The 16,548-nt window shown below is 41.2% G+C and overlaps 1 protein-coding gene across 1 annotated transcript; it reads left to right on the forward strand.

Annotated features, from left to right (window-relative positions):
* Window positions 1-1,216: 1,216 nt before the first annotated feature.
* LOC134078979 (zinc finger protein OZF-like) lies at window positions 1,217-9,841 on the forward strand. The gene is made up of 3 exons (XM_062535142.1): window positions 1,217-1,430; window positions 1,555-1,698; window positions 8,610-9,841. Exons 1-3 carry the CDS (start codon window positions 1,217-1,219, stop codon window positions 9,839-9,841), a joined length of 1,590 nt encoding a protein of 529 aa, XP_062391126.1.
* Window positions 9,842-16,548: the final 6,707 nt, after the last annotated feature.

Consider the following 16,548-nt stretch of genomic DNA (forward strand, 5'->3'; position numbering starts at 1 on the left):
CCCAGAACCCTCTGTCATTATGATTAGCATTATAGCCTCTAATTCTATCTTGATGTATTCTGTACTCATATAATGCTATACTCAATTAGAAAAATATGATATTTTGAAAACTTGAGCTGTTATAACAAATCTCTGCAGTTCAAAGTGCATCTAGAATGCACAAAGACTCAGTAGTTGTGGAAGCATAATCCACAATCAAGGTCACAAGACACTCCAGGGTCAGTGCACAGATATCCAAGAGGGGCAAGACAAAGACAAGTTCAAGAGACAGACAAGATCCAGTACTGTGATTCAGAGATGAGAGAGACGAGAGATTGTAAGTGCAGTGTACATGTCTACGATTCTGGTGCAGAGATAACTCTCTGCCTACTTCAAAATACAACATCTAAGTTTAAAGCTCTTGATTCTCATACCTGAATTATGTTGTTTTACAAAGAATTCATGTTGGTATGCAAATTATACTATCTTCATATTCTGTCCTCATATAATGCTCATATAAATGACAAAAATTACAAATATAATATTTTAAACTATAGCGATAGATGTGCTCATCAATACAGACATAAATAATGATAACTTTTGATTTTCATTATTTTCAGGAACAGTGCAACATGCAACAATAACCTAGAAATAGCTACGGCATGTGACAACACAGCCATTCAGATAAATGGCAAATAAGCCTGAGCTCCTGTTGTCCAGACATACCTGAAGTCAGTGTTTACATAAACTAGCACTGGACCGGCTCTCTTGTACCACATTCTACCATGTGTGACCACTGTAAAAAAAGGCAATGCAAACATGCACTATTTGCTACACCTCTAATAACCTACAGAATTCAGCATGTATCCAGATCAAGCAATAACCTTTACATTCCACACCGCCATGGCTCCACCCCACCCCCACCTGTTGTCCTTTGTGGAATGTGAGCAGTGTGAGGTATAACCATGTCCACCTGAGGACCATCAGGTGTGTTAAGAGAGCTCATACATATGGAATTCCCTCCCACATCAGATTTGCATTCCAATAGCACTTGCAGCTGATTGGTTAGGTATGAATTCTAGAGGCTAATGGGGCAGGCAAAAGGACTATATTATGAACACAACAGACTGGGGTCTCAATACTGAAGTCACCTTTGGTACACCTAACTACAGGACTACATCTGCCTTTGTATTGAAGGAGTGTTTGATTGCTTTTATTCTCTAAACTGACATTTGAAATGGCAGGATCTGACCAGCTCACGGTAGTGAAGAAGGAGCGTGAAGAAGAACTTGATGATTTCCTACAAGAGTATCTGTTTACAACTCAGAAAGAGAAAGAAGTGCCTGGACTGGATCATGAATGTAAGACTGAAATACTCATGTCATCAGAGGAAATGAAAAAGGAAGATATAGCTTCAGATCTTCATGATGACACAGATTTGTTTCCAAAAGGTGAGTTTCTGAACAGTTTGCAATATGATAAAAAAAATGCAAAAAAATTAAAATAAGTACAAATACAAAAAAAATGAATATACTGTACATTATTACAAACACTCGATTTGTTATTATGTTGTAGGAGACATTCAAAGGAATCAAGCTATTAAATCAGAACACAAGAAGGAAAAGCACTCATGTAGCCAGGAGCCGTCATACCAGAAATTACCACAGGAGTTGGAAACCAGGAAGGAGCTGCTCACTGGCCATCAGATTACACATTCTGGTGACAAACTACATCAATGTTCTCAGTGTGGAAAAGCATTTATTAATAAGTACAACCTTAAGAAACATCAGAGGATCCACTCTGGAGAAAAGCCACATCAGTGTTTACAGTGTGGAAAGGCCTTTACACAGATGTGTAATCTCAAGACACATCAGATTACACACACTGGAGAAAAGCCACATCAGTGTTCACAGTGTGGAAAGGCTTTTACACAAAAGGGTGATCTCAAGAATCATCAGAGGATCCATTCTGGAGAAAAGCCACATCAGTGTTTGCATTGTGGAAAGGCCTTTACACAGATGTGTCATCTCAAGGTTCATCAGAGGATCCACTCTGGAGAAAAGCCACATCAGTGTTTACAGTGTGGAAAGGCCTTTACACAGATGTGTAATCTCAAGATACATCAGAGGATCCATTCTGGAGAAAAGCCACATCAGTGTTTGCAGTATGGAAAGGCCTTTTCACAGAAGAGTGATCTCAAGAAACATCAGAGTACACACACTGGAGAAAAGCCACATCAGTGTTCACAGTGTGGGAAGGCTTTTACACAAAAGGGTTATCTCAAGAATCATCAGAGGACCCATACTGGAGAAAAGCCACATCAGTGTTTGCAGTGTGGAAAGGCCTTTACACAGAAGTGTAATCTCAAGATACATCAGAGGGTCCATACTGGAGAGAAACCACATCAGTGTACCACATGCCCAAAAAGATTCACAACAGCTCAAAACCTTTCTAGACATCAGATTACACACACTGGAGAAAATTTATATCCATGTTCACAATGTGGAAAGGCCCTTTGCTTATAACTCTTCTCTCAAGAAACACCAAATGATCCATACATGATAAAACATTACCAGTATTCTTAATGTGACAGGACTTTCACACAACTGGCTCAATTGAAGACACCGGAACCTACTGGAGAACTGAGTGACAATTTGATGTGATTTTTCTCTAAAACAAAGAACTGAAATGAAATGTCAGGACACCACATCAGTGTCAACGAGGGAAAGCAGTTATTACAATATCTCACTTCAAGATGAGATGATCCCTTCTGAAAAAAAAGACAGAACTGAGTAGCCAGCAGTTCAACTATAAAGGTGTTAGTGCGTGATAAAGTCTTCATTACAAGATCGAAAATTAAAAGACATTTGCAGGGGAGTTTACGCAACTAGAAAAAATGGCTGTCTATACAAAAGTAGTCTAATGCTAACTGATTGTGTGATGCTACCAATTGTGCATTGATTTGTAGTGGAGTATGTTTTAATTTTGAAAGGTTGACCTCATGCTTTTGTCTTTGTAGTTGATGCTGAAGGCATTAAACGTTTGGCACAGTCTTGCCAGCACCCTGAACCTCAGTGTCCATGTTTATTTTCTTACTGCCATCCCACTCTAGTAATGGCGAATGCTGATGTTCATAGTAGTCACACAATGTAGAGGTACTATCAGACACTATACAAACATAATAAAACATACAATCTAAATGTGTTCTGACTCTCAGCATTTGAGGAACCAGATGCAACTAGATTGCCAAAAAAATGAACACCCCTTTTATAGCCTGCAATAGTGTGTGAAAATTCATAATTAGTGGTTGTGAGATTATATTTGAACATTGGTGTGCCTTAAGGCTGGCTTACATTGCACGATTTTGGTCTGTTTTAACAGTCGGCGACTAAATTTCCAAAATCGGGCAGAAATCTTTAGCCTGACTCTCGCCAGACCCTTGTAGTTCCGCCATGCTCCACCAGAGGCGTTTCGCTGAGCTCCACACAAGGGTCTGGACGCGAGGGCAATCCAAACCTCTGCCAGTGATAAAAAAATGAGCAACCAATCAGGAGCGCCGAAGCGAGTGTTTGATTCAAATAACAATGGCGGCACGCAGCGAGGAGTCTTGTGCTGACATTGATTCTGCTATTTCAACCGTTTTGTCGAGTATTCATTCTTTAAAAGATTAACAGAGAATAGTTTTGAAGGCATTTATTGGTGGCAAGGATGTCTTTACTCTTCTTCCGACCGGGTTTGGCAAGAGCTTAAAGAAGCCTAGCACGTCATTCAAGATAACAGGCAAGTGGTTTATCAAATCACATGCGAGGATGTTTTACAAGGACCCGCCTTCATAAATACATCTCCTATCGAGAAGTCCAATATCCTTGTGTGAAGCAGACAGCGAACTACTTTTTCTAGTTTTGCTGTTACGACAGTATGAAACATGTTTGATATTATCGGAAGTCTTTTCAGTCGTGGCTCATGCAAATAGTGACGTGAACATTAAAAACCAATAGTGACCTCGGACGAACACGAAACAGGAAGGGGCAAAATAGGCGACAGCTGTAGCCTATATGATTATTTGTTATGTCATTTCTTATAATTTATTAGTCGGCTATTCTACGTGACAGAACAACTTTATATCTGTTAGTGATGTCACACATCAAACAATGCTGCAGAAACGCGAAAAAAATACTTTGATATGAGTAGGCTATCATGTGAGTTCCTGTTGATGATGACGTGTAGCCTAGTGCACAATGGAAATAATTTGAAGGAATCTACCAGCAGTCTTGTAAATAGTGACCCACAGTGCAAAATCCTAATCTGAGACTGGCCTGTGACTAGACTGTGACTAAAAACTCAATGAATTGTCTTTAGATGTGAGAGGGTCTGAGACTGTAGTCTTTCAAAAATCTTTTCCAAATCTTTGCCAAGTCTGTCAATGTAAGGTAGGCTTAATCCGACATTTAGACCATCTGGCCTATCCAGAAAAGAAACAAAATTTAGCATGATTGTCTGGACTAGACCAAGGAAATGAAAGATAATGAAAATCAGGCATTCTGCGTTGGTTCTGGAAGGCCGCGAAGTCAAGCCCGCCACGGCTGTCAGTTAATTATTGGCTATGCCAAACCCAGCCCACGTCAGCTGTTCTGCTCAGCTGATCGTTCCATTCTCTTGCAAGTAGTCTCTCTCACAAGGGCGCCTTATTTAAGCTGCGTCAGTCTGCATTGCTTTCTCTGCTCGCTGCTTTGCCACCCACCACCTCCCCAGCTCCACCTCAAAGTGATTCACTTAAATAATGACACACTGTACTGTTGTCTTTGTTGCTTGCTCTGTCCGGGGGAAATAAGAGTTACTCTCCCAGTTTAAACTGGGTAGTCCCCTGAAGATTCTGCTGTTCCCTGTCTAGGCTTTCCATGGAGCTCATGGAAAGACAGAGAGCTTCCTCTGAACAGAGCCATACAGCAAAATACAAAATATAATTGGATCTTTAAAGATACTTCTCTCTTGCATTTGACCCAAGCGGTCCTGACAGAATTACACTGAAAGTACCCAAGGGGTTAATCATAGCAAGTTCACACCTCCACCCATCCTCCTGCTCTCCTTTATCTCTGCAGTTTGAATAATGGCCATGGCCGTCTGAGCGCCATCAGACGTGTGAAGAGTGCTCATTCCTATATGGAGTTCCCACCCAGAATCCTTTGTCATTATGATTGGCATTATAGCCTTTTCAGATAATCTGTTTGGGTTTAATCCAAAATTATAAAAGCAAAAGAAAAGGGAGGAGGCATGACTTAAATTAACAAAAGTTGTTTGGGCATAAAAATGCTTCAGAGTAAAGCCTCCCTCAGTGTGCTCAAGTGAAATGTAGTTTCCTTAGAAGCTTCTATTCTGTCTATTATGTCTGATGTGTTACAGATGAGACTAGTAGACTATGTGATGTGTAATTTAATAACTGTATTGAGTGGCATGGTTTTGCCATTGGTTGATGATGGAGTTGTGTGTATGGGTGTGGGTATTTAAAATAGGCATGGATCACATTGTCACCTGAACACAGTGATAAGACACTATGCTGAAATATGACATTTTGTAGCAGATGCTTTTATCCAAAGCAGCATAGAGCAAGAGTTGATAATCAAGAGTGCAGAATAATTACACTGCAAAAACTGCTTATCTAATAAAAACATGTGTTACTCAGCTTATATCAAGATCAATAACACTTTGACTTATTTTAAGATGTGTCATCCTGAAAACAAGCACATTTGTCTACTGATGCGTTGCACTGCATCTGTCAATACTATTACTAGATGATAGGAATACCAACATTATACTGCAGGTATGTTTCAGGTTGGAAAGAGGAGCACAGTCACAGCTGTGGCAGTTCAACAGAAACTGAAATGTCTCTTTAGCAAACAATACAAAGAAAACTTGAGCTAGTAGAACAAATCTCTGGAGTTCAAAGTTCACTCAGAATGCACAAAGACTCAGTAGTTGTGGAAGCATAAACCAAAATCAAGGTCACAAGATAATCCAGGGTCAGGGTACAGATATCCAGAAATGTAGCACAGGTATCCAAGAGGGGCAAGACAGAGACACGTTCAAGAGACAGACAAGATTCAGCACCGACGGACGGACGGATGGACGGATGGATGGATGGATACTTTATTTCCCAAGGGGAAATGCAAGGTTCCAGCAGCTCAAGACACCACACAGAACATACACTACAATGTACACAGGAAAATACAAAGCAAATCAACAATCAGCATGACTAAAGGATCAGTAAAGTACTAGAAATAAAGATGTGCATCAATGCACTGAAGACTGTCATCCGGTATGAGGTGTGTGTCAAGTTGGTAGTGCAAATGAGTCCAACAGTGCAACAGTGCAAGATTAAATGCTAGTGACTGGCAAAAAACATGTACAGTACAAAAATGTAAGCATTTTAATATAACAGTATGAATATAAATATATGGACAATTAAGATAAACATAAGAAAGTAATATAGAATTATAGCAGCAGTGCAGGGATAAGTTAGATATGGGTGCAGCCATCAGTCATTGGTCAAATATTGGACAGAATAAGACAGGGTAGACATGTAAGCCATGTCATGACAGTGTATAAGAGGGTGGAGGTTAAGATATACTCTGAATAGAAGTCCAACTCTCCTTTTCCCTTCAGTGAAGCATTGTAGAGTTGTATGGCCCTGGGTACAAATGACTTCCTCAGTCTGTCCGTTGTGCATGCCAGGGAGCGTAGTCCCCAACTGATCAAGCTCTTCTGCTGTATGATAGTGCTGTGGAGTGGATGACAGTCATTGTCCAGGATGTTGAGTAGCTTGTTCAGGGTCTGATACTGAAGTAATGCACTCCAGGTCAGCTCCCACCATAGAACTAGCCTTCCTAGTCACCCAGCATCCCTCTTCTTAATGCTTCCTCCCCAGCATGCCACAGGATAGAAGAGGACGCTGGCAACAACAGACTGGTAAAACATCCAGAGGAGCTTGCTGCAGACATTGAAGGACCGCAGCCTCCTCAGGAAGTACAGCCTGCTCTGCCCTTTCTTGTCTATTGCTTCAGTGCTGACTGACCATGAGAGATGAGAGAAACGAGAGATTGTAAGTGCAGTGTACATGTCTACGATTCTGGTGCAGAGATAACTCTCTGCCTACTTCAAAATGCAACTTTTAAGTTTAAACCTCTAGATACTCATACCTGAATTATGTTATTTTACAAAGAATTAATGTTGGTATGTAACACATTCTACCATGCATGACCACTTAAAAAAAAAAAGGCAATGCAAACATGCACTATTTGCTACACCTCTAATAACCTAGAGAATTCAGCATGTATCCAGATCAAGCCATAGACCTCTGAAGTTCACCTACAAGAAAGCCACCATCTTTGCCCAAATAAGGAGATCCGGTATTTTGAGATTTTTTTCTATGGGAAAATAACATGGGGATTTTCAATTATCGCACCTGTTAAACTCTCACGGTGATGATGACATTGAAAATGCAGACGTTTTTCACTACACAGTTTTGTCCACTGTGGTCTAGTGGATACTGTGATCTTCGGTAGGTGAAGACAGCACACTTTGATCTTTGCTACCCCAGAGCTAACTTACCATTCAACTTGCCATAGGCAGTTAGCGTCAATGAACTCCCGGAACTCCTTATATGGGCAAAGATGGCAGCTTTGGATCCTTTTTGTAGGCGAACTTCAAAGTCTATAACCTTTACCCCGCGTACACACTGTCTCCGTCCGTCAACGGATCTCATTCACTTTGCATGGGGCAGACGCGAAATGCATTTTGGGTCCGTCCGTCGCTTCAGCTCCGTTGCCTCCGTCAAGAAAGTCTGTTGTGTTCATGTTCAACTTTTCAGGCAGCGACGGATCCGTCAGCCAATCAGATCACGTGTATGCAAATACACATACGGCAGATCCAACCTCCGTGATCCGTTGACGGACGGAGACAGTGTGAATGCGGGGTTACATTCCACACTGACATGGCTCCACCCCACCCCCACCTGTTCTCCTTTGTGGAATTTGAGCAGTGTGACGTCTGACCGTGTCCATTTGAGGACCATCAGGTGTGTTAAGAGAACTCATACATATGGAATTCCCTCCCACATCAGATTTGCATTCCAATAGCAGTTGCAGCTGATTGGCTAGGTATGAATTCTAGAAGCTAATGGGGCAGGCAGAAGGACTATATTATGAACACAACAGACTGGGGTCTCAATACTGAAGTCACCTTTGGTACACCTAACTACAGGACTACATCTGCCTTTGTATTGAAGGATTGTTTGATTGCTTTTATTCTCTAAACTGACATTTGAAATGGCAGGATCTGACCATCTCACGGTAGTGAAGATGGAGCGTGAAGAAGAATTTGATGATTTCCTACAAGAGTATCTGTTTACAACTCAGAAAGAGAAAGAGGAACCTGAACTGGATCATGAATGTAAGACTGAAATACTCATGTCATCAGAGGAAATAAAAAAGGAAGATATAGCTTCAGATCTTCATGATGACACAGATTTTTTTCCAAGAGGTGAGTTTCTGAACAGTTTGCATTATGATAAAAAAAAAGCAAAACAAATGTGAATATATATTATTGCAAACACTTGATTTGTTATTATGTTGTAGGAGACATTCAAAGGAATCAAGCTATTGAATCAGAACACAGGAAGGAAAAGCTCTCATGTAGCCAGGAGCCGTCATACCAGAAATTACCACAGGAGTTGGAAACCAGGAAGGAGCTGCTCACTGGCCATCAGATTACACATTCTGGAGACAAACTACATCAATGTTCTCAGTGTGAAAAGGCCTTTATTACGATGTCTAACCTCAAAGTACATCAAAGGATCCATACTGGGGAAAAGCCACATCAGTGTTTGCAGTGTGGAAAGGGTTTTGCACGCAAGGTTGGTCTCAAGAGACATCAGAGGACCCATACTGGAGAAAAGCCACATCAGTGTTTGCAGTGTGGAAAGGCTTTTACATGTAAGTATAATCTTAAGAAACATCAGATGATCCATACTGGAGAAAAGCCACATCAGTGTTCGCAGTGTGGAAAGGCCTTTGCACACAAGGGTGATCTCAAGATTCATCAGATGATCCATACTGGAGAAAAGCCACATCAGTGTTCGCAGTGTGGAAAGGCCTTTACACAGAAGGGTGATCTCAAGACACATCAGAGGATCCATACTGGAGAAAAGCCACATCAGTGTTCGCAGTGTGAAAAGGCCTTTACACACAAGGGTTATCTCAAGATACATCAGATGATCCATTCTGGAGAAAAGCCACATCAGTGTTTGCAGTGTCAAAAGGCCTTTGCACACAAGGGTGATCTCAAGATTCATCAGAGGATCCATACTGGAGAAAAGCCACATCAGTGTTCGCAGTGTGGAAAGGCCTTTGCACACAAGGGTCATCTCAAGAAACATCAGAGGATCCATACTGGAGAAAAGCCACATCAGTGTTCACAGTGTGGACAGGCCTTTATACAGACCAGTGATCTCAAGAAACATCAGATGATCCATTCTGGAGAAAAGCCACATGAGTGTACTACATGTGGAAAGGCCTTTACACAGATTAGTCATCTCAAGCTACATCAGAGGACCCATACTGGAGAAAAGCCACATCAGTGTACTACATGTGGAAAGGCCTTTACACGGATGAGTCATCTCAAGCTACATCAGAGGACCCATACTGTAGAAAAGCCACATCTGTGTTTGCAATGTGGAAAGGCCTTTACACAGAAGGGTAATCTTAAAATACATCAGATTACACACACTGGAGAAAATCCATGTTCACAATGTGGAAAGGCCTTTGCTCAAAACTCTTCTCTCAAGAAACACCTAAGGATCCATACATGACAAAACATTACCAGTATTCTTAATGTGACAGGACATTCACACTGGCTGAATTGTAGACACTGGAACCTACTGGAAAACTGAGTGACAATTTAATGTGATTTTTTTCTAAAAACAAAGAAATGAAGTGAAATGTCAGGACACCATCAGTGTCAGCGAGGGAAAGCAATTATTATATCTCACCTGAAGATGAGACTAGCTGATCCCTTCTGAAAAAAAAAACAGAACTGAGTAGCCAGCAGTTCAACTATAAAGGTGTTATAAAGGATAAGGTGTGTGATAAAGTCTTCATTACAAGATCAAAAATTAAAAGACATTTGCAGGGGAGTTTACACAACTAGAACAAATGACTGTCTATACAAAAGTTAACTGATTGTGTGATGCTACCGATTGTGCATGGATTTGTAATGGAGTATATGTTTTTACTTTGAAAGGTTGACCTCATGCTTTTGTCTTTATAGATGATGCTGAAGCCATTAAAAGTATGGCACAGTCTTGTCAGTACCCTGAACCTCTGTGTCCATGTTTATTATCTTACTGCCATCTCACATCAGTAATGGTGAATGCCAACATTCATAGTAGCCACACAATGTACACGTACTATCTGACACTTACAACCATAATAAAACATACAAATCTATTTTTAAATGTGTTCTGGCTCTCAGCATTTGAGGAACCCGATGCAACTAGATTGTCAAAAAATGAACACCCCTTTTATAGCCTGCAATAGTGTACTGTATGTGATACTTCATAATTAGAAGTGGTTGTGCGATTACATCTGAACATTGATGTGTTTTAGTCCACATTTAGAACATCTGCCTATCCATAAGATACAAGAAAAACGACAACCGGCAGCCATCCGACATTAACAAGCAATCTACACCGGATCGGGCCTGATTTTTTAGTTTGTGAACCGAGTCGATAGCTCAAACGCTCTAGGAGAAGAGGCGTCTTAAAAAAACGTCCGACGGATAACAATAGCCTTGCAGCAAGCCCACTAATAATGACATATAGCTCCAGCCTCCAATCCAAAATAGTCCAAAATAGTCCGACTCTAGTCTCTCTCTCTATGCGTGGTGCTGTTTCAGTTCACCAAATCACCAAAAACGGAGAGGAACAAGTTTTAATGAGACGTCGAGGTGAAAACTATTTTTACAGTTTATGAGTGGAAGGCTAGAGCATACCTGCCAAAAACTCCCGTTTCCCCCTTGTTTCTCTCCTATCTTAAGGTATCTCCTGCCGCCCTCCCGTTTTGTTGTTTCTCATGAAAAACTCTCATAATTTGCATGGCCATCATACTTCATTCGAAAATCACTGATCCATCCATTTTCTGACAACAGGTTGCCATACACCCGACACATAGCCTACGCAATCACTTACTTTCAATTTATTTCAACCGTTCTGTCATAGGCTAACACCTGGCAAGGTAAACCCAAAAAAGGAAACCGGTGCAGTTCACAGCCGAGTCTCGCAAGCAAGCGGGCTAGTTAGCCTAGGCTACTCCAGAATTAGCTGTTGTGAAATGGTTGGAGATTGAATTGATTAACACATCACAAACTGTTCTTGAGTGTTGGTAGCCTAACTTGTGTCCTCGGAGCAAAATCTGACAGCAGCTTTGGAGTTTTGGAAGTAGGCTGCAGGCAGCAGTTGGATAGGCTGCATAGGCTCTAGGTAAGGTAAAAACAACGACCGAAATGCAGTTAACGTTATCCCGTTATTTTGAAAGATAAATGTTGACAGGTATGGGTTAGGGGTCGAGGAGTGTGGCGATGACATCATCGAAACGCAGGTATGTGTCTTCCCACGTCCAAACAAACGCTAGAGGGCTGTGTATTCGAACTTATGCACTCTGGGACCCGGTTTCAGATCGATTCGTTTTAGGGCTATGCGTTTGCAGTATTCGTTTGGACGAACGGCCAAAACGAAGCAAAATCACCTGCGTTTAACCCAAAACTCGTCTCCGTGTGGACAAGCCCTTAGTGCTCAGGGACTTCTTTAACACCCGGAGGTCCGGGGCCTTTTCAGGCACTTTGAGGCAGTCAGCTATACCTTGACATTTTTAAGTTTTTCATCTAACTAAAAACATCTATGCAAAGTGGCACATATGGTTATATTCTAGAGGTGCTCCTCAACAATTATGTGAGAGTAAAGTGGATGTAATGAATGTTATAATTTTATAATTTTACTATAAATATATTGAGCTAAGACTTTTGAAGTTTGAACCTGGAAAACAACAGTGTTGTCTCCATATATGTAAAAAGAACATTAAAAAATGTTAAGCAGTTTTGCTACAAATTGGAAAAAAGTCAGACTAAATGGGTAATTTAGTGAGTGGCTCTTTCAAATGCAAATTAGGGTGAATGGGTCTTTTGAATGGGCCAGCTGCAGGTGAGAGGACTGAGATCCTAGGATTTTCTTTTATTGTTTTTACAAAGTGCCATTGATACATTCTCTTTTAAAACATATATATTTGGAAACTAGTTGATTCAAGGTTTCTAATGGTGTCACCTATGTTTCTAAGAAAACAATTTGCAGAGATTGAGATGTGTGTTTGGAACAGTTTTTCAAATGGCCAGGGGGGGATTTAGACTCCAGAGGGTTGCACAGGTTCAAAATTAAGATTTTAAATTAAGGTTGCACAGGTTCGAAAGCACCAAGCAGACAACGTGAATTCCAATCAAAGCAAAGTTTATTGAATAACCAAAGGGAAAGGGGGAGGGGAGTCCTGCAATAAGACCTGAAACGAGTCATAGGTTATGAAAGTACAAAAATATTTATCATTGTAATTATTCTTAAAATACTACCGTGTGGATATACTAAAGTGGGGCCTAGGCTCCACTGGAGCTAAAAAGACACTATGCAAGACAGGGGCTTACCTGAGGGAGACAGGCTAACTGGAGGTGTGCTCTAAGTTCTAGTCATCACGCGTGCACACACACACTGCAAGAAAGTGACTTACCAGTGACAGCACAGCAGCCCACCACAAGCAACACTCTGACACCCCAAATGTATAGCTACAGGGTCCCACCACCAGGTGACTAACCTCCCTCAAAGGGGCCCTCATCTGCCAAATAAACAAACAAAATAACAGCACCACAAGGGAACAAAACAGAATGTAGCTGTTACAGGACACAATAGGACAGAATAAAGAAAACAAACACACAACGATCCCCATCACCAGGCAGGCACTAGATACAATTACAGAAGAGAAGCATACGCCACTTATGCCCTGTTCAACATTACTAATGCAACATGCAGGTGGACAAACAGAAGCCACGACGGCAGACTAATAACACAGGCAGAAAAGAAACAAAAAGGTATACAAACGAGCAGACGTAGACACTAACTTAATGCCCACAGAAAGAAACCAAAACGTCGCAGACCGTACTTAAAGACGTCACACAATTACACCAGAGTAGACTAAACTAAAGACAAGACAAGACAGCAGCATGACCCTGCAGGCACCCATCTTAGAGGAAGCGGGCTGCGCTACCCATGTTCATAGCTAAGTGACTCTTGGCAACAGATGGGCCACACGCGCCCATGTTCAGCTGATGGCCGAAACTGGTACGCTAGAGGGTTGCGGCAGAGCTTACCATGCTTCCTCATACTTGGGTTGTTTTTTATACTGTGCAAACAGTAATCAGTATGAATGTATAACTAATTACCCCGCCCCCTAGTTAACGGGAGCAGACCAGTATGGGTGAAAACAGGGAGACACATGAAAACAGTGTCCCCTGGCTACAAATAGTAGTGACAAAAGACAGCCAGAAACATACAGAAGAGGCTAGATGTTGTGATGATGATGTTAAAACTGTGTGACTGAGTTAGCTATTTTGGCTCTCGCTAGCGAGCTAACTAGCTCACTGTGCTAAATGGGAAGGCTACGCTGAATTTTTGTTCAAAGTAATCTCGAATTCCTAGCGAATTGAATACGTAACTTCTAATAAATTTGTTGGAGATTGTTTCCCTTGTAAACTGTATTAATTTAAATGATATACAAAATAAAGCTGGTAGCCAGCTGGTAGCTGGCCAAGATCCTCGAACTTCGTTGCGTGTATGACACACATTTCACCTGACCAATCAGTTGACAGCACTGTTCACGTGACATTTTAGTATCAGCTAGTCCCGACTAGACCCACCTCTGAAACAGGTTCGAGCAGGTACTAAAAATCGTAACGGGTCCCACCTTCAATCTGCAGTGGAAAGGCTTTCAATCAGGGTAGAGTCACACCGAGCCGCGCCCTACCGTTATGAAAATGTGCGGTGGAAAAGACCTAATACTGTTGTCATTGTTGCTTGCTCTGTTCAGGGGAAATAGAGTTACCCTCTCTAGTCCCCTGCTGTTCCCTGTCTAGGCTTTCCATGGAGCTCATGGAAAGACAGGGAACTTTCTCTGAACAGATCCATACCGCAAAATACAAAATTTAATTTAAAGCTACTTCTCTCTTGTGTATCTTTGAGCCAAGCGGTCCTGACAGAGTTACACTGGAAGTACCCAAGGGGTATTAAGTTCATACCTCCACCCATCCTCCTACTCTCCTTTGTCTCTGCAGGTTGAATAATGGCCATGGCCGTCTGAGCACCATCAGACGTGTGAAGAGTGCTCATGCCTATGGAGTTCCCACCCACATAAGATTTGCATTCCAATAGCCCTTGCAGCTGATTGGTTGGGTATGAATTCTAGGTACTAATTGGGCAGGCAGAAGGACTATATTATGAACACAACAGACTGGGGTGTCAATACTGAAGTCACCTTTGGTAAACTCAACTACAGGACTACATCTGTCTTTGTATTGAAGGACTATTTGATGCCATTACTCTCTAAATTAACATTTGAAATGTCAGGATCTGAACAGCTAACGGCAGTAAAGAAGGAGAGCGAAGAAGAATTTGATGATTTCCTACAAGAGTATCTGTTTACAACTCGGAGAGAGAATGGAGAACCTGAACTGGAACATGAATGTAAGACTGAAATATTCATGTCATTACAAGAAATTAAAGAGGAAGACATATCTTCAGATCTTCGTGATGACACAGATTATTTTCTAAGAGGTGAGTTTCTGAACAGTTTGTGTTATGCTAAAACAAATGCAAAACAAATACAAAAAAACTGAAAATATTTGATTGTAAACCCTCGATTTGTTATGTTGTAGGAGACATTCAAAGGAATCAAGCTATTAAATCAGAACACAGGAAGGAAAAGCACTCATGTAGCCAGGAGACGTCATACCAGAAATTATCACAGGAGTTGGAAACCAGGAAGGAGCTGCTCACTGGCCATCAGAATACACATTCTGGTGACAAACTAAATCAATGTTCTCAGTGTGGAGAAGCCTTTATTGATAAGTACAATCTTAAAGAACATCAGCGGATCCACACTAGAGAAAAGCCACATCAGTGTTCGCAGTGTGGAAAGGCCTTTACACAAAAGGGTCATCTCAAGATACATCAGAGGATCCATACGGGAGAAAAGCCACATCAGTGTTTGCAGTGTGGAAAGGCCTTTACACAAAATTGTGATCTCAAGATACATCAGAGGATCCATACTGGAGAAAAGCCTCATCAGTGTTTGCAGTGTGGAAAGGCTTTTACACATAAGAACAATCTTCAGGACCATCAGAGGATCCATTCTGGAGAAAAGCCACATCAGTGTTCACAGTGTGGAAAGGCCTTTACACAAAAGCGTGATCTCAAGAAACATCAGAGGATCCATACTGGAGAAAAGCCACATCAATGTTTACTGTGTGGAAAGGCCTTTGCACAGAAGTTTAATCTCAATCTACATCAGAGGACCCATACTGGAGAAAAGCCACATCAGTGTACTACATGTGAAATGACCTTTAGTCAAGACTCCAGCCTCAAAAGACATCAGAGGATCCATTCTGGAGAAAAGCCACACAAGTGTTTGCAGTGTGGCAAGGCCTTTACTCAGAAGTTGTACCTCAAAGAACATCAGAGGGTCCATACTGGAGAAAAGCCATATCCGTGTCTGCTGTGTGGAAAGGCTTTTACACATGCAAATAATCTTACAACACATCAGAGGATCCATACTGGAGAAAAGTTATATCCATGTTCACAATGTGGAAAGGCCTTTTCTCAAAACTCTTCTCTCAAGAGACACCTAAGGATCCATACATGAAAAGACAGAAGTATTCTCAACGTGACAAGACTTTAACACAACTTGCTAAATTGAAGACACCGGAACCCTCTGGAGAAATGAGTGACACTTTGATGTGATTTTTATCTAAAACAAAGAACTGAAGTGAAATGTCAGGACACCACATCAGTGTCAGCGAGGGAAGGCAATTATCACAATATCTCACCTCAAGATGAGACTAGATGATCCCCTCTGAAAAAAGAAAAACTGATAACTGATTGTGTGATGCTACCAATTGTGCATGGATTTCTAGTGGAGTGTGTTTTTACTTTGAAAGGTTGACCTCATGGTTTTGTCTTTGTAGATGATGCTGAAGCCATTAAAAGTTTGGGAAAGTCTTGCCAGCACCCTGAACCTCTTTGTCCATGTTTATTATCTTACTGCCATCCTGCTTCAGTAATGGTGAATGTCAAAGTTCATAGTGGCCACATAATGTAGAGGTATTATCAGACACTTATAAACATAATCAAACATACAAATCTATATTTAAATGTGTTCTGACTCTCAGCATTTGAGGAACCCGATGCAACTAGATTGTCAACAAATGAAC

Source organism: Sardina pilchardus, chromosome 4 (genome assembly GCF_963854185.1).
Source record: "Sardina pilchardus chromosome 4, fSarPil1.1, whole genome shotgun sequence".
Classification (NCBI taxonomy): Eukaryota; Metazoa; Chordata; class Actinopteri; order Clupeiformes; family Clupeidae; genus Sardina; species Sardina pilchardus.

Coding starts and splice junctions, on each gene's coding strand:
- LOC134078979 (XM_062535142.1), top strand. CDS start 1,217: ATGGCAGGATCTGACCAGCTCACGGTAGTGAAGAAGGAGCGTGAAGAA. Junction 1,431..1,554: donor CACAGATTTGTTTCCAAAAG/GTGAGTTTCTGA, acceptor ATTATGTTGTAG/GAGACATTCAAAGGAATCAA. Junction 1,699..8,609: donor CCATCAGATTACACATTCTG/GTGACAAACTAC, acceptor ATTATGTTGTAG/GAGACATTCAAAGGAATCAA.